Here is a 22,107-nt window from a genome sequence, read left to right as displayed (position 1 = left end):
TCAAGTGGTTACGAGTCCATAATATTTTAAAAAATGTATTTCAGATGTATTCATTTATAGTGAATTTTAAGAAAATAACGACATCAAACACGTGGTATAAAAAAAGTATTGGCTGAGTGGAAGGTGGCTGACCCTTTTGTTAATTAGAATGTTGGGTGGCATAGCCTCATTGGATAACAGTTAAAATATAAAAGAGAAAAGGATGAGAGATGGTCACGTGGGAATTGGAGAGAGATACACATTTTCTCTGTCCTCTACGTTGGAACCCAAAATGGGCAGAGAGAAGCTCTGCGCGCAATTCTCTTCTGAAAAAATCTTGAAACCATAATGATGGTACTCTGATTTTCGTAGAGTTTTCAACCACGCCTAGACCTCCTAGACGTCGTCTAGGCGCTCATCTAGACTTTTAGGCGACTGTCAGATTTCTTTTCTCATTTTTCTCTTTCACTAATAAGTTAATTCCGGTAGTTAATCACCGCTTAACTCTTATGCTTAGACATCGGCGAATGCCAAAACCGATTTTTAGAATACTAATTAAAAAAATAGAGTTAGAGGGATTTGTAAATCATGAAAAAAGTGTGACACACTATATAAACATCATCACTATATGCATACCACAAATGGTGGAAGTTAGCTGCATTTTCAACCACAAATATTATAATTAATTAAACCAATTAATGTACTAATTAGCACCCTCAATGATTGTCTAGTTTCATGCACAAAATATCATTTTTCTGATTGACCTAAAGTTAATCCTTAGACTCCATTTCATATCATTGTTTGCCTTGTTGAAATTTGCCTTCTTTCAAGAAAAAAAAAATGAAAAGAGAAAAGTATGAACGAAATTATATGCAATGACATGTGTCCAGGCTCATAATTGTAGCTCGCACAACCAGTGTTTTAGGTAAAGTTAAAGCTGTGATGAGTGGAGGTGGAGAATGAAAGAGACCATCCCATAGGCTGGTTTTTGTCTCTACTACTTACTAGAGCTCATTTTAGCTGTTGATATATATAAATATCAGATCCACCTAGATGCAACCTGTGTCCAGAAGCATCTAGATTATTGGGTACCAATTAAATCGGCGAACCCCCAATTTTTTATTTTGCAATTTACTTTAGTCAACAAAAAAATTGTTTTTTAGCAAACGATTTTATCTACACTAAGAGAGTGAGTTAAGCATCATAATAAGTTAGTAATAATGTGGTTGAAATCATTTTTGACGAGAATCAAACCTAAAACCTATCACTTACAAGTGAAGAAAAGTACCACTAGATCATAATACTAAATGGCAACTAAACAATTGTTACTAATATTGCTCTATAATTTCTTCGTAACCTTTATTAAAACAAAGAAATGTTTTTTTTTTGTGTGTGTCATGAACGGTTTCGATTTTGATATGTATAATCGAAAATTTGTTGATCACAACAAGGTAAACAATAAGGTACGTCCTGAAATCACATAACTATTGTTCTTTAGTTAATATTATTATCCTTAGAGAAATACTTGTGATTAACGAATTTTCATCGTACAAATGTCATAATAAAACTTTTCATTTTCTTAAACATCATTTGAAGAACATCGCTGAAAAAATTCAATTAAATGTAATCATCGATATGTATCAAATAAAATAGCTGGTTCATCCTAAAGTTCCTAATTATTACAAATACCATGAATTTGCTCATACATAGATTAAATAATTTATCGTTTCATTGATTTTTTTTTTTTTTGTCAAAATTGTTCTTTAAATGATATTTAAGAAAATAATCAATTCAAATTATAATACGTGTACGATAAAAATAAATGAATCACAACTGGTATAAACTAAGAGGATCACCTTGACAACTTTAATGAATCCAATTATCTTTCCGTCAAGTCATAAATATTAGTTATTACACCTTTAACAATCAAGCATATGAATGGATAAGATAAGAATACTTGGGATCCTATTGAGTATGTTGTAAGCAACTTCAATTTTTTCCTTCCCAAATTAGAATAGCCGTTTCTTAGCATATTAGATAAGCGAGAAATACTAGGGTTTTAAAAGTGGGTTTTTTCATGAATTTTCCGCCACTCACAGTTTAACATCAACATGTGTCAACATTATAAAATATTGTGCTAGAAACATGAGGTGGCATAATTCATAAAAAGTCCCACTTTTGAAAGAACCTCATTAATATTTATCTTGGCATATATACCTCTTAGCAAGATTGCTGAATTTAGAGAGTTTAGATCAAACCAAAGGATACTATGCACCTTCCCACCACCTTTGTCATCATTGTTGGCACCAATCTTTGGCATCCACTTGTTTCAAAAACAAGTTACCAGTTACTACTAGCTTTCAAATGCAGGGGTATTTGTGGAATATTGAGAATAAACTACAAGGGTAAATTTGGCCCGTGAAGGGAGGTGAGATGGAGATTGTGGCAAAACTGGAAATGTCTGGACAAAGAGAGTCCACATAATACAACGTTTGGTTCAACCTTTTCAACCCTTGGAAGCCGGTTGCATTTGCCTTCTTCCTGTTACCTTCTTTCTTTCTCATTTTCTTGTTACTTCTCTGAGTCTTGACATTTAAAAATTAATTTGACTGAACGTGATTTGAGATGAAAAAAAAAATTAATAATCTAATTAAACATTTTAAAATACATAAACTCGTGGGAATTTCTCAACGGTTTTGCCTATTTAAACCCACCTCCTCTCATCTCATTCCTCCTCCCACTCCTTCGTTCTTCAATACCTTTAGCATTGTGCTCTCTGTCTCTCTCTCTTCCCAGAGTTCTCTTCTTGCAAGAAAGAAACTCTCTCTTTCTCTCTAGTTCATCAATTTGGTATTGGCATTCTAATCTGGTAAGTCAAATATTCAATCTTTTGATCAAATGCATTTCCAACCCATTTTTTGGAGATTTGGGTTTCCTTCAAACATCATTTATATAAGCAAAAGTGGTTCATTTCATTTCATATGACATCCACCTTGCACAAAATTTTTGGTTCTTAGATCAAATCCAATTTACACCAAATGAACCCAATCATTATCTAAAGCAATTCATACATTGCGGCTCGCCCAATGAACCCAATATTTTTCTTGTGCTTCAAATTAAATATAGTTTTAAGTTCTAAAAATTTATTGAATGAGTTGTTCTTGTTCCCTAAAGTTATGATACACTACGGGAAGTGCTTGCAATAATCACATCAAACTTTGTTTAAATTTACTTTCGTTTTTAGCTTTATGCATTAATCTAACGCCTGATCTTACAAAGCAAATACAACTTTTACTAGGTTGTAATATAAATCTATATCCAAACCTAAATTCCCATAAAGGCATTGGTCCACCTTCTCTCTTGATTCAATTTATAGTAGCGGCTGTGGATTGTCCATTCAGAAATTAAGAAACCCTTATCCAATTCCAAGCTAAGCTATTAGGTATTGGCCTCAGATTACTCACCTTTGAAAACCCTTTTCTTCTTTTGGTGGTAATCTGAGTCAATTGGGGCCACAAATTTTTTTTTTGTCATCCATATATGATGATGGATAAGTTTAGTTTGAGACTGAAAATGAAACTTGATATAAACTTGTGTCGCTTTAAGCTTTCATGGAACTTAGTGTTCACTTCTCTTCGCCGTTTTCTGAAGGTTTCCTGAAATGGAATTCGACGATCGATTCATGCAGGCTCAGAGGACTAAGTTCGACTGCCTTTTCTTCGGTAAGCCTTTTAATTCTGGAAATTTATGTACGAATACGAGTTCACTTGTAAAGCAATCATCTTAGACCACTATTGTTTGAACTTTTGCAGATCTTGATGATACACTGTATCCCTATAGTAGTGGCATTGCTACAGCATGCAGAATCAATATAGAAGGTAATACTTTTTATTCTAAGTTAGGCCTTGGAACGTTAGGCCAGATGACTAGGGTAGTTGATCAGGAAACCTTCCGTTCCGCATTTTTCATATCAATATAATTTGTACCGATGATTTCCCTTTTTCTTTTCCTCCAGATTATATGGTTGAAAAGCTTGGCATTGACAGGAGCATAATCCCTGAGTTGGGTAACCTTCTGTACAAGAATTATGGAACAACAATGGCTGGTCTCAGGGTACTTTTTTCTTTTCTAAATTCTTCCCATATTTTTGGCGTTTTATTAATTTATTTCTACGCTTTTCAAATGAATTATGCATAACTTTGGGGGTCCTTCTTTGCAGGCAATTGGCTATGACTTTGACTACGATGAATATCACAGTTTTGTCCATGGAAGATTACCTTATGAGAACATAAAACCGGACCCGGTTTTGAGGAGCCTCTTGCTGAACCTGCCTTACAGGAAAATTGTAAGCACCTACTGTGTAACCGGTTATTTATTCCCTTGTCTCTCACATCACGTGACAAGAGTTTGAAGCTTTTTTCTTTATGCTAATTATTTCTGTTTTATTTGTGAAACAGATTTTCACAAATGCAGACAAGATCCATGCTGCTAAAGCACTAAGCAGGCTTGGATTGGAAGACATTTTTGAAGGGATTATCTGCTTTGAGACCCTCAATCCGATTCACAAAAACACGGTCTCTGACGACGAAGATGACATAGAATTCGTGGGATTAAGCAGCACTACCACCACTACTAGCAGCTCCCAGATTTTTGACATCATTGGCCATTTTGCTACACCAAACCCCACTTCCAAACTACCCAAAACTCCAATTGTCTGCAAACCATCCGAAGATGCCATCGAACGGGCTCTCAAGATAGCCAACATTAACCCTCAGAGAACAGTAAGAAACTTTTCTATTTTCTTCTCAAAATTTGAATATCTCCAGGTTCTTTAGATTATTCACTTATGCCTATATTTGGTTGGTATTTTTGGCTCTTTCAGTTGTTCTTTGAAGATAGTGTCCGCAACATACAAGCTGGCAAAAGAGTGGGACTTCAAACTGTATTGGTAAGCTATTGACAACTTTATACCAAAAATATTCAGATGCGATTATACTAATTCACATACAATGGATCTCATCAGAACTCCGAAAGAAATAATCATCAATCAACTTGTACAGCAGTACAGGTTGGCAAAGTTGGTCATAAGCTGATGCGATCTTATTGTCACTATTGAATGTTACAGGTTGGCACATCTCAGAGAGTAAAAGGTGCAGATTATGCTTTGGAAAGCATTCACAACCTCAGGGAGGCAATACCAGAGCTTTGGGAGGCTGATAGGAAATCTAAAGTTGGTTACTCTGGGAAGGTTGCAGTGGAGACATCAGTCACAGCTTAGATTTGTGTCCTACATGCACTAAGTTTTTATGAGGAAATATTCATGTTTTTGGGATTTTACCATCCCATTTTTCCTCATCATTAAAAAAAAAAAAAAATCTCATTTTCCTTGTCTCATTGTGATCCGATGTTAATTATAATAAAATATATATATTGTATGCTTTCGTATTGTAAATTTGAATCAAACATTTAATACTAAAAAAATTTAAATAACGATTCACGATGAATCAATTTAATAATATGACAAACTCAAATGACGATTCACAAAATTGTTTAATAATAAAATGAAGGGGGCACATTATACAGATAAAAAAAGGGTGTGATATCCACACATCCCATTTTACTTCTCTCACACCTTTTTAATTTTTGGCCGTTGGATCGGATGAATTGAGGAAAATCAACGGACAGAAATTATCAAGGATGTGTGAGAAGTAAAATGGAGTGTGTGGATAACACATCCCATAAAAAAACACCTTTAAAATAGTTATACTTTCCAAGCCTATGAGCCACTACATTTGCTCATACCAAATCAATTAGTTTAATAACATCACGCATGTCACACTCTCATGATTAGAAAAATTCAAATAACGACTCACTTAAAAATTTCGTTCTTAAAAAAAAAAAAACCAGAAATACCACAAAATTAAGAGCTAGTCAATCAGTGTAATAACTTTGCGTTAACGTGTATCACATTCCCGTGAATAAAAACATTCAAATAACAATCTGTCTAATTAAATAATTTAATAACATAACATTAACGTATACCGCACTGTTGTGGTTAGGAAAATCACGTACCTCTTACTCCTGATGTATGGGAGTCAAAATTTAATCACTAGTACAATTATTAGTGGAACTGCATGCTAATCACGCTAGGTATACAATAATCATAAGGTGTGTGTGTGTACGTATTTTAGTTGACATTTGTAATGAAAGGGACATACTCAATAAACTCATATTAATTATAATTAACAACTCAATTGTGTAGCATAATTGATGCGCAAGAAACAGTGTGGGAAAATGATGTGTTCAAGATTACAGGTGAATATTATATGCGTTTACTGTTTCAAAAGTCTACTCATCATATTATTACTATATTAGTAATATACTTCTACCAATAGTATCACCATATTCTTGAGTCTCTTGATACTACTACTAGACACTTCACACTTGGCATCATTGACTTGGAAAATCACATGAATCTGCTGAGTTAGCCAAAGTAAGAGAGAAATTGAATTAGCTGCGTTATGTGTCCTCAATTTCAGATGAATACTGTGAAAAAGCTTCCTTTTCTCATCAGAGAATTAGCCGTGTAGGAAAGGAAACGACATGGCAGTTGGGAAGACAAGATAACCCAGTGTCATGTACTAGTGAGCCCATAATAACTTCAAAATATTAGGGGTTATTGTTTGGTATCTAGATTAGATTAGAGGCATTTTCGCCTATATATATGGTTTGAATTTTTAAGTCAACGTTAAGTATTTTTAATTTTTTTCATGCTCGTTCCAAGTTCGAATTACCATTTGAATACATGAGAATCTCTTTTGTTATATGATTTCTTCTTCATATAGGCCTATAGAACAATTACTTAAACATATATTTTGTGCAAGAGCCCTTCCTATCTAAGAGAAAATTGCCCCATGATTACATACCGGTCTTACTTGGGATTGCAAATCCCAAGTTTGTATCCCAGAGTATTCAGAAGTTTGCATTAATATTTCTCCACTTTTTTCCTATCGTTGTGATCGAATCATCTGTCGTATTGGTTAATAGCCTGAATTTATTTTAACCATCTTCTGAACTTTTTCAAATAGTTAATTTCCTCATCGCCATCAGATTTTTAAATTTTTCACCATTTCGTTCATGTTTGTCATGTGCACAACCTATGACCAAATTATGAGCATAAAATGACTATTCGCCCCACAGTAAATCCAACCATTTAGATTGTGTAGGCATCTTGATCTATCAATCCCTATATAGTATATAACAAAGGAAAACTAATGAAAATGGTTCCAAAAATTTACGTTTTAACAAAAAACCAGGCCATAAGGAAAACTAATGAAAATGGCTTGAAAACTTTGAGTTTTAATGATAAGGTCAAAATAAAGGGTAAAGTGAATAGTACCAGGATTGACTTTTTAGTGTAAAAATGTGGTTTTTCGTTAAAGTGAACAGTACCGGGTGCTTTTCGTTAAAGTTCCCTTTATTTAATGGTTAGTACAAAGCCCAACATAAATAAACCTTGCTGTTTTTCCGAATTTACCCCTGACGACTTTTTATTTTATGTTTGTATTTTTCCGTTAGTGTTTTCAGCTCAGACAATACACATCATTCCGTTTAAACAACCCATAGCTCGATCCTGTTTGAACATCCCATAGGTTGATCATTCATGCTTCAATACTCAGCAATTCGTTTGATCAGCGACTTTTGTAGAAAACTGAATAGTGAATTTTGTGTTCCGATTTGAAATTTTTGAGCTATTTCTTCTACATGGACGTGATTCAATTGTCAGTTTCTGGATTTTTGGAATTATCGGCTTGCATGTGATTCAACTGTTGAGTTTTGGAATTTTGAGATCTTTATCGCCATTTTATCATCAATAAGGCATTGTAGGTAAGTTTTGATTCACTCTTTGTATTTTATTTTCGATTTGTTTTGGATTTTCGTTTGTTATTGTATGCATTTTTGTATTTATGATCGCTGGTTCTTGTATATTTATCGTTTATAAATATGTTCGTCCATTATTTTGTGTTTGAAAATATATTTTCTGAAACTGTTTTGTATATACGTTTCATAAATACTGTTGTTTCAGTTTCATAAATAATGTTCAGTTTTGATAAATAGTGTTGGTTCAGTTTCATAAATAGTGTTGGTTCAGTTTCATAAATAGTGTTGGTTCAGTTTCATAAATAATGTTGTAGTCTTCATAAATAGTGTTCTGTTATTGGTTCAAATTAATAAATAATGTTTGTTATTCATTGAGTTTTAGAAGTAGTGTTTTGTTATTGTTTTATGCTCTAGAAATAGTGTTTGTTATTGGTTCAGTTTCATAAACAGTGTTAGTTTTATGTTCATTTTATATGTATATTGTTTTATAGATTGTTATTGGCTATTTTGGACAGTTTAAGAAACTTTGTTGTTTGTGTTTTGCATTTTGTTGTTGGTAATTTGTTTTATATTTGCAATGATTTGTAACTATTTGTTTTTTGTGTTTATTAGATATGAAGAATGGTAAACTAGCTCAATTCATTTATAGTGGTGTATCCATCGTTAGTTCTATTACAGTTGAGTATGTTGTATTTTTATGCGCAAACGAAAACGAATTCTAACAAAGTACCAATATCAACGTCGTAGGTGAAAGCTAAAACAAACAATTTCAAACTAACACAAGAGATTTACGTGGTTTGGCATAAAGCCTACGTCTACGAGCGAAGCACTGCAAGGAATTTCACTAAACAAACGAAGATTACAAAAGAGTGTTTAAACTCTCACAACCCAAATCCCACAAATTACAAACCCTAAACCAAACGAGTAGAGAACCCAAAACTAACGGAGAAGATTCTCCCAAATTACTCTCTAACTCACAAACTCACAAACTCACAAATTGACTCTCACCAAATTGTCACACGAATGAGCCACACTAAATACACTAATCCTAAGGTCTTATTTATAGTGCATAGGACTTAGGTTACAATAAGAATCCTAATAGGAAATAAATTCAAATCCTAATCAAATAGGTAATTAACAAAATCTCTCCACCAAGGAAACTAACTAAGAAGTCAAAATCAAACCCAAATAGGACACCAAAACCAAATAGGTAACACAAACCTAATTTATTGCATCATCCTAATTTTGAGCCAAAAACCCAACAGAGTCTACATTCAACCAGATAAACTCTCGAGGTCGAATTTGCCCATCTTTTTTTGTATCCCTACTTCAATGATAGTGTATAAAAACAAAAGCTTGAAAAACCAATTTACATCAGTGTCAATGATCATATAATTTTTATAGGTACATCAGTGTCAATGATCATATAATTTTTATAGGTGGCTTGTATTTTTTATCAGCCTCAAGATAAAGCTTGAAACACTGATTTATACACTACTGTCCTTATAAAGCTTCATGAGACTCCAAAATGGAGTTGTTGCCTACTGTTCACATATATCTTGGCGTTATTCAAGCATCGGCTTGTACAACTGCATTGAATCTACAAAACCAGTCATGCTGCAGTGATATTGGAGATACGCGATTGGAGCTCCTTTCTTCTTATTCTTGAATGGACTTTTCTCTGCCCTTTCACCCTGCAGCCGCTTCATTTTCATCTCTCACTTACTGTAATAATACAAATCAAAAGTCACTCAATGATGAAAATACCTCAAAGTAGACTACACATATAATCAACATAAGCAGACATGTTTTGCTAAGCGGAAGTTGAATTAAAAGGGAAACAACCAGAGGAAAATTCCAAGAGGTATTTGGAACAAGAAGCAGATAATGAAAATAGATATGCCACTAGATCACTCAACAAAAAAATACCAACCACATAGAATCCTGATACATGGACTTATAAATATTGTAAAGATATGCTAACATATGTGTGGATTTAGAACAAGAAGCAGGTCTTGGTGATTGCATACCTCTAAAAATATGTGATTCAAATCTTGTTAGATCATCGAGTTATAAGAACCTAGCAGGTCCGAGAGCAAAGAAATATAAAAAGATGAATATTAATGATAATAATAATTTTTAAAGAGTTCACAACAAAAAATTAGCGATTGCCAAATCTGTATGGAGATAAATCCACATGGATGGAGAAAAGCCATAACAAGTTGGGATCAAGTCACATAGGTTTTACCTTGGAAGCTGAATACTCTCCTTGTGAAGTGGTCATTTCATTCCTCCTCAGCTCCTATCACTTCCACCTTCTGAGTCAGCGGAATGATCTTTGTGAAGAGAACCTCTGCACCAAAGAAAACACAACAGATTCATAAAACGTTTCACTCACTTGATATGCAAATTGACTAAAACTAATTATCTATATATATGTATGTGTGGGCGCGCTCACATCACATAACAGCTGCAAACCATTTCACAATGCAATGCTCATGGAGGCATGAAATTTCTCATGTATGATAGAAAAGATGAATGATGCCAAGTTTACAATATGCAAGGCAAGCATGGTGCAAGGCTGATCGACAATTTGTAGTTGAATGATGAAAAAACCAAGTGAAAGAAATGTGTTTCTTACCGGTCTTCTTGGTAAACTTATAGACTTCTGCACTGACATAGGTACGAGGGGTGGGCACCAAGTGGTTCATCAGGAATTCCTTGTGTCTCCTGAGAAAACAAAATGTACACATAAGTAGACACTATTTATGAAAACAAACAAAAACGAGAGTTAGGCATTGTTTATGGAATTTGACCAAGAAGTAGGCCACACTGTTTATGGAACTGCACCAATAAGTAAGCACTATTTATGGAACTAGACCAAGAACTAGGCAATATTTACGAAACTGAACCAATAACTAGGCACTATTTATGAAACTAAACCAAGAAATATGCACTATTTATGAAACTGCACCAAAAATTAGGCACTATTTATGAAACCAAAACAAGAGTTGCACATTGTTCATGGAACTGGACTAAGAACTAGGCTACACTATTTATGAAACTGAACGATAATACAACAGTGTTTATGGAACTACAAAAATTTAATGAAGTCATGAAGAAAAGAGAAGACAAAGTGAACAATGTAATTTTTATACAGAGAACTAGTAGTTATTTGTAGAAGCATGTTATTTAAAGAAATATTTGCCCACTGTATCAATCACAAACATACAAAAAGATATAGAAAGGGGTTAAAGTCTTTCCCAATTGTTACAACAACAGGTAGCAGTTAACATAACCAATTAATATTACAAATAGATACTGATATCACCCACTCGCATTTTCGGCAGATATCATTGTCCTCGTTATCGCCATGCTGTATTTTAGCTATCTCAGCCTGTGCTTTCTCCACAATCTGCCTCTTCTGCAGTTCTAAGTCATTGTGGAAATCCATCATCATCTTCTCAAAAACAAAATTAATCGATTTTGTAGTGTTTTTTGAAGTAAAATTCATAGATTTATCGAATCACAAACATTCAAATATATACCTCTTCATTGACTGGTGTGCTCAGATGAAAATTCTGGCTTTTGTTCGACTTTTTTTGGGCGATTGGTCAGCCATTGATGACTTTTAGCGGTATTCAACTTGATTTTGTTCTTCCGATTACTGAATGTTGCTGGATTTTGAGCTTCAAATTTCAAATTTTAGGGTTTTTTGGATAGTTTACAGTGGAAGAATAACCGTTTTCAAATTTTAGGCATTTTTAAGGGTTGAGTTTGGTGGGAATTGATTGTGCGAATTTAGAGGACGACAGTATTGTAAATATATAAAAGTTTAAGCTGGCTGTGCTGATATTTTTGTAAATTGACTTTTTAATGTTTTGGGCTTAGAGAATTCAGCCCGTGTTCAAATTTTAGGGTTTGTCCTTGTTAATACTTAAGCCCTTTTGGTTAAAGAAAATTTTAATGTGCTTTTTTATTAAAATAAAGTTGGACCAAACCTTTTTTATTAAAGTTCCCTATATAACAATGGCTTATCTAAATATGACACGTTTTTTACCCTTTTAGTTGGCTCACGTGATGCCACGTGAAAAAGATAAAGATGAAAGGAATTTTGGATGCAATGTTGAGTAGTCTAATGGTGGAGAAGTAATTAACTATTTATAAACATTCACGAGAGTAATTAGCCAAATAAAAGTTCAAAGTAGAAACTGACATGATGTACAAGATCAAGGGGTATACAGACCAATACATCTATATTAGATTAATTGTTCAATAGTCCGTGAATGATCCCTTACAATTCCTACAAACCAGTAAGAGTTGGTTTAGTTTAAATCTACTCGGTTTTTTCCCAAAACCGAAAATCGAATTGAAATTACTGTACAATTTGGGTTTTTTTGTTTCCAGTTTTCGTTCGATGGTTTGGGTTTAGGTCTTTTTTTTACTCCAATTTTGTTTATTCTATCAATCCACAAAAGTATCCACAACCTTAAAATAATTATCAAGCCCATCATACAATTATAGAACTAACTAGCAAGAATGCCCGCGCTTTGCTGCGGGTTTTCAAACCATGAATAATATTCATAGAAAAGAAAAAATAGAAGCTTCACAGCACAATAATTAACCACAATCCTCTGTTTTTCTAAGTGCAAATAGAAGAACGGAATCAAAGTATTCAACCCAAAATCTTCACATTAGCTCAAGAACTATATTGTTTCAAGAGCTTTCCAATTTTCCAGCACTGAACGACAAACATAAAAGCACTAAAATATATAATTGAAAAAAAAAATAACAATTCCAAGAAACTAAATGCAAAGTTCGGCAGATCTGCACAGTAACACAAACCCATTACTTGAAATTAAGAGCACTGTGGCTCACCCTAAAAGCACCCATTTTCCGATAAGGGAGAGAAAGGTCGTTGTTCTGGCTATTGAGTGCTTCTGGCTCCAAAGCAGTTTGTCTTCCAGAACTTTATAAGAGTAAGTCACCCTTTCAAAGCCACCGTAAATCGCCAATTTACATCATTTTGCTTGCCTAAAAAATGCAAACAAAAAAAGAAAAAGAAAAATAGAAAGTATAAGATTCAAACATGTTTACAATTACAAACACTTTACAATGCATGTAAAATTAAACGTTCTCAAGCACCCACGTCACCGATTCGAGGCTAAAACCCAATTCCACAAAAGAAATCAACAATTTTGATCAAAACAGAAAAGCCAATAGATCCAAATGCCCAGAATACAATTATACATATCCTTAGCTTCTATGGAAATCAATAATTCCATATAAGTAAATAAAAGATTTTCTTACACGTAATTTCGCAGCCTAGAGAGCAATAGTTATACTAAAACAACAATTAATTGAAACCATTGAAGGGGAAAAAAGCAAAAGTGGATAAAAACTTAGAATTCAACAAAGACTGTGTTCCCAATCTAAGTACATTATAAACTCCAGCACAAAATAAAACCAGGTCTCCATTAAGCACTAAAGCTCAGTTCATGTGGATTTTGGGATAAAAAAACGTCCAAAACGTAACAATCCAGATTACGGGAAACAATTAAACTGTAAAATTAACAACAACTAAACAAATTAACGAACTGAAAACCCACATAAAAAAAAAACCCAAAAAAAAAAGCCACTGACCTTAAAACAAAGAACAAACAGACAGAACAGAGAGTGAATCCCCAAAATAAGAGAAAATGAAACAAATAAGAGAATAAAGAGAGAGATGAATCCCCCAAAACCGGACATAACGTACTAAAAAATTTAAAAATCTAATCTAACATTAAAGAATCCACTTATGTATTGTATTAAACCTCAAAGACACCTCCACCTTCTAACTGAAAAGCTTAGTCAACATACTACCTCCTAATCTAAACACTTGCTTATAAATATGACTCATAAATAGTTTTGATCTTAAACAAAAGAATGGATGTATCCCTTCCCTTTTTTTTTTTGGTCTAAACGTATCCTTTCCCTTTAAAGGTTGCACTGCCCTAGAAGTAAACTCATTATGATGAAAGTAAATGATTTCACATAAAACAATTGTAGCCTCTAACAGTTCAGTACAAACATAAAATTATCATGATTCATACCTCTGCGCCGATATGGAATTTTATAAACTGGACAAAAGGAACCCGATTTCATCGACTTCACAGTGCAAGTGCTGTAAAAAATAAGCAAACACTGGCAATATGATCAAACACATTCCAAGTATTAATACATCCAACTGCGAAACAGATGGCAATATGATCAACCACATTCCAAGTATTAATACAACTAACAATGAAGGTAGAGATTACTTGCAGAAGAGATGGTTGCAATTGAGTGAATCCGCAGAACTCAGTAGACTCAAACTGCAAAACAGATGGGGAAAAATCAAATCCATTAACAGAGTGAAGAGAAATTTTAAATCTTTAAACGAATTCTAAACAAAATCATGTAAAGGAATTAAATGTTGCGGATTATAAATTAAGAAATTAAAAAAAAAAACCATTTAAATTTGTTTACTTGCCGGCTTCCCATCTGGTTGTAGAGGCTGCAGATAGTGTTGTCTTCCTCTTCAGTGAAGCTTCCATGTTTGATGTCTGGCCTCAGATAGTTTAGCCACCACAGACGGCAGCTCTTCCCGTACCGCCTCAGACCTACAAAGTGTAGAAAAATTAATAAAGTTGAGAACTTTTACAGAGATTGGCAAAGAAAATAAAACCCTTTTCTCATTTCTCCTAGAACAGCATGGAGTGCGTCCCATGATTGCTTACTGTGTGCCCTCACTCACTCCCTAAGGTGCAACCAGACACAGACATAGACAGCAACTAAATTGCAATTTCAAAACAAAGGTAATTTTTGTTCTTCAAGCCAAGAACCACATATGCATACCAAAATGATGACGCTGCGATGGGAGTCCAAACTAAACAGCCAAAAAATAAAGAGAATAAGAGTAAGAATTCGAACATAGTTCATGTGTTTATATTGTATAAAGAGTAAACTGTCGATTTGCCCCCTGAACTATCACCCAACTTTCAATTTCCCCCCTGAACTTTTTAATTGGAAAATTAAGGACTTAAACTAATTTTTTTTGGCCAATTTCCCCCCTACAGTTAGTTTTTCATAGATTTCATCCAAATTAACGTTAACTCTTATCATGTGCAAACCACGTAACTCTCATTTGTGGACAAAAGTGTCATTTCACTAGACCTTTAGATACAAAAGCTATAGAATCACACATATTTGCATAGGTTTATATTTTAGAAATCTAAGGTTTTCAATTATTTTAAAGAATGAAGCGACCGAACTACCCACACATGTTGTGCATATGCTTCCATTTAACAAAAATTTGGATGGAATGAATGAAAAATTGACAGCAGGGGGCAAATTGGCCAAAAAAATTAGTTTAAGTCCTTAATTTTCCAATTAAAAAGTTCAGGGGGGAAATCGAAAGTTGGGTGATAGTTCAGGGGGCAAATCGGCAGTATACTCTTGTATAAATGACTCTTAGCTTGTTTTGCTTCCTGCAGGCTTATGGGATTCAGGAAAAATGTGTTATTTAGTTCCTCTCATAGAACTAAAGAGGTGTTTTCTATAGACCTAGAATATATGGAATCTCTACCCAGCAATAAAAACAGAGAACATCACATAGGCAACAGAAGCCGAACAGAAGCCCCACATTTCACAACCAAATCATCACATCAGTTCGAAACATTAAACCATAAGAACTGAAATTAATAATAACAGTACCTTGAACTAAACCCTCAGGTCAGAACCTCCTGCTTTGCAACCTGAAACAAACGAAAGAAATTAAAACCCATGAACCCACAATCAGATAAAAACAATTTTCCAGGAAAAACAAAACCAAGATTGGTATACAAAAAACCATAAGATCTATAACCTGGAAAAATAAATAAAAAGCCACATAAAAGAACCCAAAAAATAAAAAAAAACTAATGAAAAAAGGATTTAAAACTTTGAGTTTTAACGATAAGGACAAAATAAAGGGTAAAGTGAATAGTACCAGGATTGACTTTTTAGTGTAAAAATATGGTTTTTCGTTAAAGTGAACAGTACCAAGAGCTTTTCATTAAAGTTCCCTTAATAAAAAAAAGCAACCGACCTTAAAACAAAAAACAAACAGACAAAAAGAGAGATGAATGTCCAAAATGAGAGAAAACAAAACAAATAAGGGAAATTAATATCTCTGATGAATCCCCCAAAACTTGACCTAAAACACTAAAAAAATCGAAAATAATCCACAACAAAAAGGCAAAATGAGAGAAAACAAAACAAATAAGGGAAATTAATATCTCTGATGAATCCCCCAAAACTTGACCTAAAACGCTAAAAAAATCGAAAATAATCCACAACAAAAAGGCAGAAAAGATGACAATCTAAGCTGACAGTAAAAAAACGAATTAAAAAAAGGAACTTACCTTTGGAAATCCAGGCATGCAGCGGCAGATCCGGACGACTCGTATGGTTTTCTCGGACCATCCCCACTCTCCCACTTCTGAAATCCATCACCCATACCCCTCCCCCTCGCTCTCTTTCCATCGCCATCTATCTCGATCTCTATATGTCTCCCCCTCTCTCTCTTTCTCTCTCTCTCTCTCTCTCTCTCTCTCTCTCTGATGAATCCCCCAAAACTTGACCTAAAACACTAAAAAAATCGAAAATAATCCACAACAAAAAGGCAAAAACGATGACAATCTAAGCTAACAGTAAAAAAACAAATTAAAAAAATGAACTTACCTTTGGAAATCCAGGCATGCATCGGCAAATCCGAACAACCCGTATGGTTTTCTTGGACCATCCCTACTCTCCCACTTCTAAAATCCATCACCCATACCTATCCCCCTCACTCTCTTTCCATCGCCATCTATCTCGATCTCTGTCTGTCTCCCCCTCTCTCTCTTTCTCTATCTCTCTCTCTCTCTCTGTCAGAGCCTCCATCCTCCCCCCCCCCCCCGATACCCTCATTGAATGACAATAAATGAAAACCTAAACGGCAACCCCCGAATTCGCTCAAAATCGAGATGACAAAATTGCCCTTCCAACCCAACCCAAATCTGATGGGTTTCTTGTAAATAAGGTGAAATCAAGGGGTAATCCATCCTAAATCCTCCGGACAAAATTACCCTTCTAAGTTCTAATAAATACCCTTCAAACCCAGCCTAAATCTCATGGTTTATTGTAAATGAGATGAAATCAAAGGGCAAACAATTGACTATAGCTGAATGAACAGTCAATTCCTCCTCAATTTTAGAATAGATAATAAGTGGATAAGAGTATATATAGACGACTAATACCATCCAAACTTAAACCTTATTTAGTGAAACATAAACACCTCAAACTTTCTGGAAAAGAAAAAGACAAGCGAAAAAAGGTAACTGAATTTAACCTTTCCACCCTTTCAAGGGTGACCAAATGTCATGCTCTGATCTCGAGATATATTGAGGATAGATATGTGAGTCAGGACATAACTGTATAACTAAAATAAAATTCAAATTGATACAGTCCTTTAATAAAATACATAGATAAATACCTAATAAACAAGCTAGTAGGCTCGCAAATCGAAGTGCTGAAATAAATGATAATTAAAGGCAATGATCCTAGTCAATTCAGTTGCTCAACTCCAACATAACTGCACTTGAAGTCCCTCGTGACTAAACCAATACTACACCATAGGAATGGTGCACCGGAAAATAAAAATCCGGATAAATAATGAAGCTTGTGTGAGTAGTTAGCAAGTAACTATGGTTCCAATTATAAATAGGGTTCATTGTTGGAACTAAAATCGAGTACATTCATTGACAGAGTTGGGATTTAGGCTGAATGGCCCATGATCTCTGGTGAAGGGGAGAATTGGGTTATTTGGGGGTGTGGTTGATTGGACTGTCTACATATCTCTGAAGGAGAATAAAACTACAAATGTAGTTCTAAGAAAGGAGTAAGTATGATGTATGATACATTAGAATACATCCTTGACAAATAACCTATGGAAGGGCGTGATGAGATGAGTTCTTCGTGGACGTGTTTACGCATAGATGGCAACGTGTAGAAAGATGAGCCTCTGTTAGTCATAGAGAGAATACAAGAGAGATGTATCTTCAGATGTGATTGATTCCCCTTGATAAATACCCAAGTTAGGGTATTTATAGAGACATTGGGAGTCCTTGTAGGGAAAGTAATCCCAGTTAGATCGGGAGACTATTTAGGAAGGAGTCTAGGATAAGCAATCCAATCCTCATAGGATAATGATTAAGTTGCCTAATCACCAAGATACCCTAATTGGACTTGAACTAGAGTTATCGTACTTGAGACAAGTAATGCAACTTGTGAAATGGATGTCTGACTATGCCTCTAACTAGTCAACCTGTTCGAATTCCTTACTCCGATTCGGATTAGGAAGCCTAGTTAGTCCGACCGTTTGAACTTCATGGGCTATGTGCATTACGGTCATTCTTGCCACCCGAGGTGCCTTTCTTGCCACCTATAACTATGCTTCTGAGAGTACTCTACTTCGAAGATAGATAGTTTCCAACTGACCATGAGCGAACTATCCTAGAATAACTTCTCTGGAATGAGTAACAAAATGACCTTCTGTGAGATCCCAAGAATTTATTAACAATGAAGAGAAATATTTGAAAAAAATAAATATGCTTAGCTTATTTATTGAGAAGGCATTCATAAAAAGATAGTGGACGTTAATACAAGTTCTTGGCATATTTTCAAGGACAAAGATTGTCGGCCCTCCCATTTTTGGTGCCCTCTTGTGCCCTCCTGTTTTGTGTGATCACGGTTAAGTCACATTAATATTTTATATTTTTTTATAGAGATAATAAGACAAAAATAAATAGTAATATAAAATGTTGACGTGGCTTAACCATGACCATACAAACAGAAAGGCATGAAAGGGCATCGGAAGTAGGAAGGCAGACAATCCTTGTCCTATTTTCAATTACCTTTCCTAACTTGAAGAATTTTTAGGTAATATACGTGTTGGGCCATAAATAAGCGTCATGTGGCAGCCAATGAGTGGCTAGCTTGCCACGTGACAGCAACTAGAATCAGACAGTAAAGGGGGTTGTTCTGATTAGGTTAGTGGCAATTTAGCTACATGGCAAGTGATGATTGAACCCAAAGGAATAAGAAGTTGCAAGCAGTGCAAATCAAGAAGATGATGATGCCTATATATACCCTTGTCGAGTTGGAGAGAAAGAGAGAGGGCGAGAGAGAGTTCGATCAGAGAGAAAACTCTCATTTCTTTCTTATGCTCTTTAAGTGGAAATAAAGAAAAATCCCAAACCCTAACCATACTTCATCTCAAATTTGATTTCGTTTTCGTCAACGGATATATGGAGAAGAGTACTACAATCTTAGGATTTTATCAAGGTGGTGAACTCTTGTAATAGAGAGTTGTGCAATGCTTTGGAGCCCAAGTAGGGGAAATACGGTAAACCTGTATGGAGATTGGTTATATTAAATTTCGCGAAGTGTTATGTTATTATTATTGATCTTATTGGTTGATTAATGTGATTTGATTCTAATTTGTTAAATGTTTCTCTTGGTTGTATGTTTGTTATTGACTAGGGAATTATGTTTGGTTGAGAATATTTTGTGGTATATGTGAATGATGATATGAAAGCATTTGTAAATCACTCATGATGTGTCATGTGGTTGGAGCTTCTGTGTTGAGAATGGAATTAGAAATGAGGGTAATGGAAATGATCTTTTGTGTAGTTGAGCCAAACTCTTAGTAGGTAACAAGTCTCAAGTGAGCCCACAATGCACAGTTGCTTTTAGGGTAATTGGGGATTGGCGACAAAGAGTTTTGCAAGACGACTAACAAAAAGGGAAATTGAGATGATTGAGCTACATGGGGTTAATTTGTATAATAGAACATTCGAATCACCACTGCAGAGGTAAAATGCACAGTATAGGACCTGCAGATCCACGTGTTTTATTATATGAATTAGCAGGAATAGTTGAAGAGTTTGCATTTGCACTCATGCATTGTTATTGCTAATAATTTGGTATTTTGTTATATGATTTCAACACACTTAATTTAGTATTGTCAATTTACTGTGATAAGGTTATATCCCTACTGAGCTGTTGAAGCTCACTCTTCTATTCTTATGTAAGTTTACGAACTAAACTGTCTAAGAGGATAGATGGGATGAGATTGGATTAGATGTGAGACAGAGAAGTTTAATTTATTTATTTTCTTTGTGGCCTTGTAAAGATTTCTTGAGTTTGTTTTTATAAGAGGAATTAATTTTTCACTCCGTTATTTATATTTCTTTATTTATTTTAATTGCTTCGACTTTGAGATTATTTTTCCACCAACCTCGGGTCCAGGGCGTGGCACCTTCAAACTAATTGTTTGACTTAGAGCTAGCCGATTCTGGTTCATCCTTCTGCTTGTCTCTCAAAGATTTGATCTTTTGGAGTTCCCAACTATATTGTAGACCTATGATTAGAGTTCCACATGCATAGCTGAAAAGCTAGATGCAAAGCGGAATGCACCTTTATATTCTTGGAATGACTTAGATGCCTTAGGAGATATTTTGTTAAGTTTATTTTACTCAAGTCAATAAGCTTGTTAGAGTAAAACACTTGGAACTTTTCGTCTTTTGCTTCCTTATTGCGGAATATAGTTTAATCTGACAATCTTTTTGAAATAAATTAACTTCAAAAAATGAGTAATGAAGTGAAATAGGAATAAGCTTGTAGGCCCGGGATAGAGCTTTAGACTCCCCTCGGTAAAAAATGCTACCACCCAATCTTAAGAGTTTAAAGATTTCCACTAGGATAATAAGAGTACCACCCTACTCCGGTGCCAAGTCTAAAACCCCTGAAAAATCCTTTGCTCCAAACTTGCTATGATGCATTGATTGGATTAAAGATGAGAAAGTGACGAGTCGTGTCTAGAATGGTCTCCAGATCTTAGTGTCAATCCAAACTTCTTTCTTCAAGCATGACTTTGATTCCGTTTATTTTTCACCTTGCCCCATTCTAGATCTGAGGATTTTAATAGTCGCAATGTGTCATCAAAAAAAGAATGCTAAAGTGTCAAATTGTGTGAAAATGTGTAACTTCCATATTCTGCTAAAAAAGTAAATGAGACTCATATGATTTTCCAATTAACTTGCATCTAATTGATTATTGTTTTCAATGGAAGATCTGGAACTCTAACCTCATAGGGTCCCAAAGTATAAGATTCGAGCGTGTTTAGCACCCCAATTTTTTTCACCTTTTTTATTGAGAAATTTAGTCTTACACTTAGTGGCCATTTCGTTATTTTCTATATTCTATTTTAAACTTCCAAGGCATGATGCCAAGCTTTACCTGTCAAGGCTTGTCCCACCTAAAGTCAGTTGAGCATCACTTGCCAGAACTTGTCAAATTCTATTTAAGGAGCATTTCATCAAACAGTTTGTGGACATGCTCAAGTCCCATACTAAATAAGCGTAGGCTCCACCAGTGACTTTCTCTCAATATTTTTCAACTTTCATAAGATCCAGGGACCCAAGAGGACCCTCTAGATCTGTCATTGATTGTTTCTCTATTACAACTTGTTAATGGGATTATAAATCGTAAGGTAATTTAGCCAAAAGTTAATAAAAACTTTACTATTAAGCCATATATCAATGCCATATTTTTGTTTTGGATTTAATAATAATATATTTTTATTAGTTAGGCACAAGTCAATGATGCATTACCACATAGGCTTTAAGTCATTATTAATAGTTAGAATTTGACTATTCTATCATTCTCTCTCTTTCTCTTTCTATAAATGTCATATGAGTTTAAACTATTATATATACAGATTTAGATCCTCTCCGGATTAATTTTGTGGAGATTCTCCAGACCGAATGATCTCATCCATTGATACAAATCCAACGACCAAAATGTCTTATCCTTCCTCTTTTTTCCCCTCAACACTTCTTTTTCTCCCTCACTTCAAAGCCTTCAACCTCGAACCATCAACTCTTCAAATTCCAAATTAAATTCAACCCTACCTCAAAATCAGCCACAACACTACCACAACCCACCCAACCCACAACCGTCCTACCTTACCCTTTCAAAAATCAGCCCAAGTACCGCCACATCCCTCAATTGCAAATCCCTTGACCTTAAAATCTCAGTTGATGTTAACGAAACAACAAAGAGATGGGTCGCGCAAACCAATGTATTCTAGTTGCAGGGATCTTTTTCATAACTATGGAAGAATTAGAGAGAGAGAAATCT

At 34.6% G+C, this 22,107-nt stretch overlaps 3 protein-coding genes across 12 annotated transcripts; 1 reads left to right on the top strand and 2 right to left on the bottom strand.

Moving 5' to 3' along the window:
• The first annotated feature begins 2,690 nt into the window (after positions 1-2,690).
• LOC126594238 (suppressor of disruption of TFIIS-like) lies at positions 2,691-5,431 on the top strand. Its single transcript, XM_050260452.1, has 8 exons — positions 2,691-2,848; positions 3,631-3,701; positions 3,792-3,857; positions 3,995-4,092; positions 4,199-4,324; positions 4,437-4,760; positions 4,862-4,927; positions 5,105-5,431. The coding sequence occupies exons 2-8, from the start codon at positions 3,641-3,643 to the stop codon at positions 5,255-5,257; spliced, it is 894 nt and encodes a 297-aa protein (XP_050116409.1). The 5' UTR covers positions 2,691-2,848; positions 3,631-3,640; the 3' UTR covers positions 5,258-5,431.
• A 3,838-nt stretch (positions 5,432-9,269) lies between these two features.
• LOC126592511 (proteasome subunit beta type-7-B-like) lies at positions 9,270-12,030 on the bottom strand. 3 transcript variants are annotated; one of them, XR_007612661.1, is made up of 5 exons: positions 11,196-12,030; positions 10,502-10,590; positions 10,109-10,213; positions 9,891-9,940; positions 9,270-9,585 (listed from the first exon to the last, which is right to left on the bottom strand). XR_007612661.1 is itself a non-coding variant. In XM_050258211.1 (4 exons), the coding sequence occupies exons 1-3, from the start codon at positions 11,372-11,374 to the stop codon at positions 10,146-10,148; spliced, it is 336 nt and encodes a 111-aa protein (XP_050114168.1). In that variant the 5' UTR covers positions 11,375-12,029; the 3' UTR covers positions 9,501-9,585; positions 10,109-10,145. The 3 variants fall into 3 exon arrangements, 1 of the variants encoding a protein (XP_050114168.1); XR_007612660.1 differs by having other exon boundaries at positions 9,891-10,213; positions 11,196-12,029; XM_050258211.1 differs by lacking the exon at positions 9,891-9,940 and having other exon boundaries at positions 9,501-9,585; positions 11,196-12,029.
• Positions 12,031-12,420: 390 nt separating this feature from the next.
• On the bottom strand, positions 12,421-16,807 carry LOC126592509 (protein BREAST CANCER SUSCEPTIBILITY 1 homolog). 8 transcript variants are annotated; one of them, XM_050258207.1, is made up of 6 exons: positions 16,287-16,807; positions 15,598-15,638; positions 14,371-14,504; positions 14,163-14,216; positions 13,956-14,026; positions 12,421-12,894 (listed from the first exon to the last, which is right to left on the bottom strand). In XM_050258207.1, exons 3-6 carry the CDS (start codon positions 14,436-14,438, stop codon positions 12,845-12,847), a joined length of 243 nt encoding a protein of 80 aa, XP_050114164.1. In that variant the 5' UTR covers positions 14,439-14,504; positions 15,598-15,638; positions 16,287-16,807; the 3' UTR covers positions 12,421-12,844. The 8 variants fall into 8 exon arrangements, 7 of the variants coding, with proteins under 7 accessions (XP_050114164.1, XP_050114161.1, XP_050114162.1 ...); XM_050258204.1 differs by lacking the exon at positions 15,598-15,638 and having other exon boundaries at positions 14,375-14,504; positions 16,287-16,513; positions 16,606-16,807; XM_050258205.1 differs by lacking the exon at positions 15,598-15,638 and having other exon boundaries at positions 14,375-14,504; positions 16,287-16,505; positions 16,606-16,807.
• Between the last annotated feature and the right edge of the window lie 5,300 nt (positions 16,808-22,107).

The sequence above is a fragment of the Malus sylvestris genome, chromosome 12 (genome assembly GCF_916048215.2).
Source record: "Malus sylvestris chromosome 12, drMalSylv7.2, whole genome shotgun sequence".
Classification (NCBI taxonomy): Eukaryota; Viridiplantae; Streptophyta; class Magnoliopsida; order Rosales; family Rosaceae; genus Malus; species Malus sylvestris.
Note: the sequence above shows the minus strand (reverse complement) of the source record. Positions and strands in the feature narration are given on the sequence as shown.

What these genes read in the sequence shown, in the direction of transcription:
- LOC126594238 (XM_050260452.1), top strand. Translation starts at nt 3,641, where the DNA reads ATGGAATTCGACGATCGATTCATGCAGGCTCAGAGGACTAAGTTCGAC. An exon ending in GTTCGACTGCCTTTTCTTCG is followed by an intron (nt 3,702 to 3,791) that starts GTAAGCCTTTTA and finishes GAACTTTTGCAG; the next exon opens with ATCTTGATGATACACTGTAT. An exon ending in CAACAATGGCTGGTCTCAGG is followed by an intron (nt 4,093 to 4,198) that starts GTACTTTTTTCT and finishes CCTTCTTTGCAG; the next exon opens with GCAATTGGCTATGACTTTGA.
- LOC126592511 (XM_050258211.1), bottom strand. Translation starts at nt 11,374, where the DNA reads ATGAATTTTACTTCAAAAAACACTACAAAATCGATTAATTTTGTTTTT. An exon ending in GATATCTGCCGAAAATGCGA is followed by an intron (nt 10,591 to 11,195) that starts GTGGGTGATATC and finishes TTGTTTTCTCAG; the next exon opens with GAGACACAAGGAATTCCTGA. An exon ending in TAAGTTTACCAAGAAGACCG is followed by an intron (nt 10,214 to 10,501) that starts GTAAGAAACACA and finishes TCTTTGGTGCAG; the next exon opens with AGGTTCTCTTCACAAAGATC.
- LOC126592509 (XM_050258204.1), bottom strand. Translation starts at nt 16,413, where the DNA reads ATGGCGATGGAAAGAGAGCGAGGGGGAGGGGTATGGGTGATGGATTTC. An exon ending in TACAACCAGATGGGAAGCCG is followed by an intron (nt 14,217 to 14,374) that starts GCAAGTAAACAA and finishes TCTGTTTTGCAG; the next exon opens with TTTGAGTCTACTGAGTTCTG. An exon ending in AATTCCATATCGGCGCAGAG is followed by an intron (nt 12,895 to 13,955) that starts GTATGAATCATG and finishes TGCATTTTTTAG; the next exon opens with GCAAGCAAAATGATGTAAAT.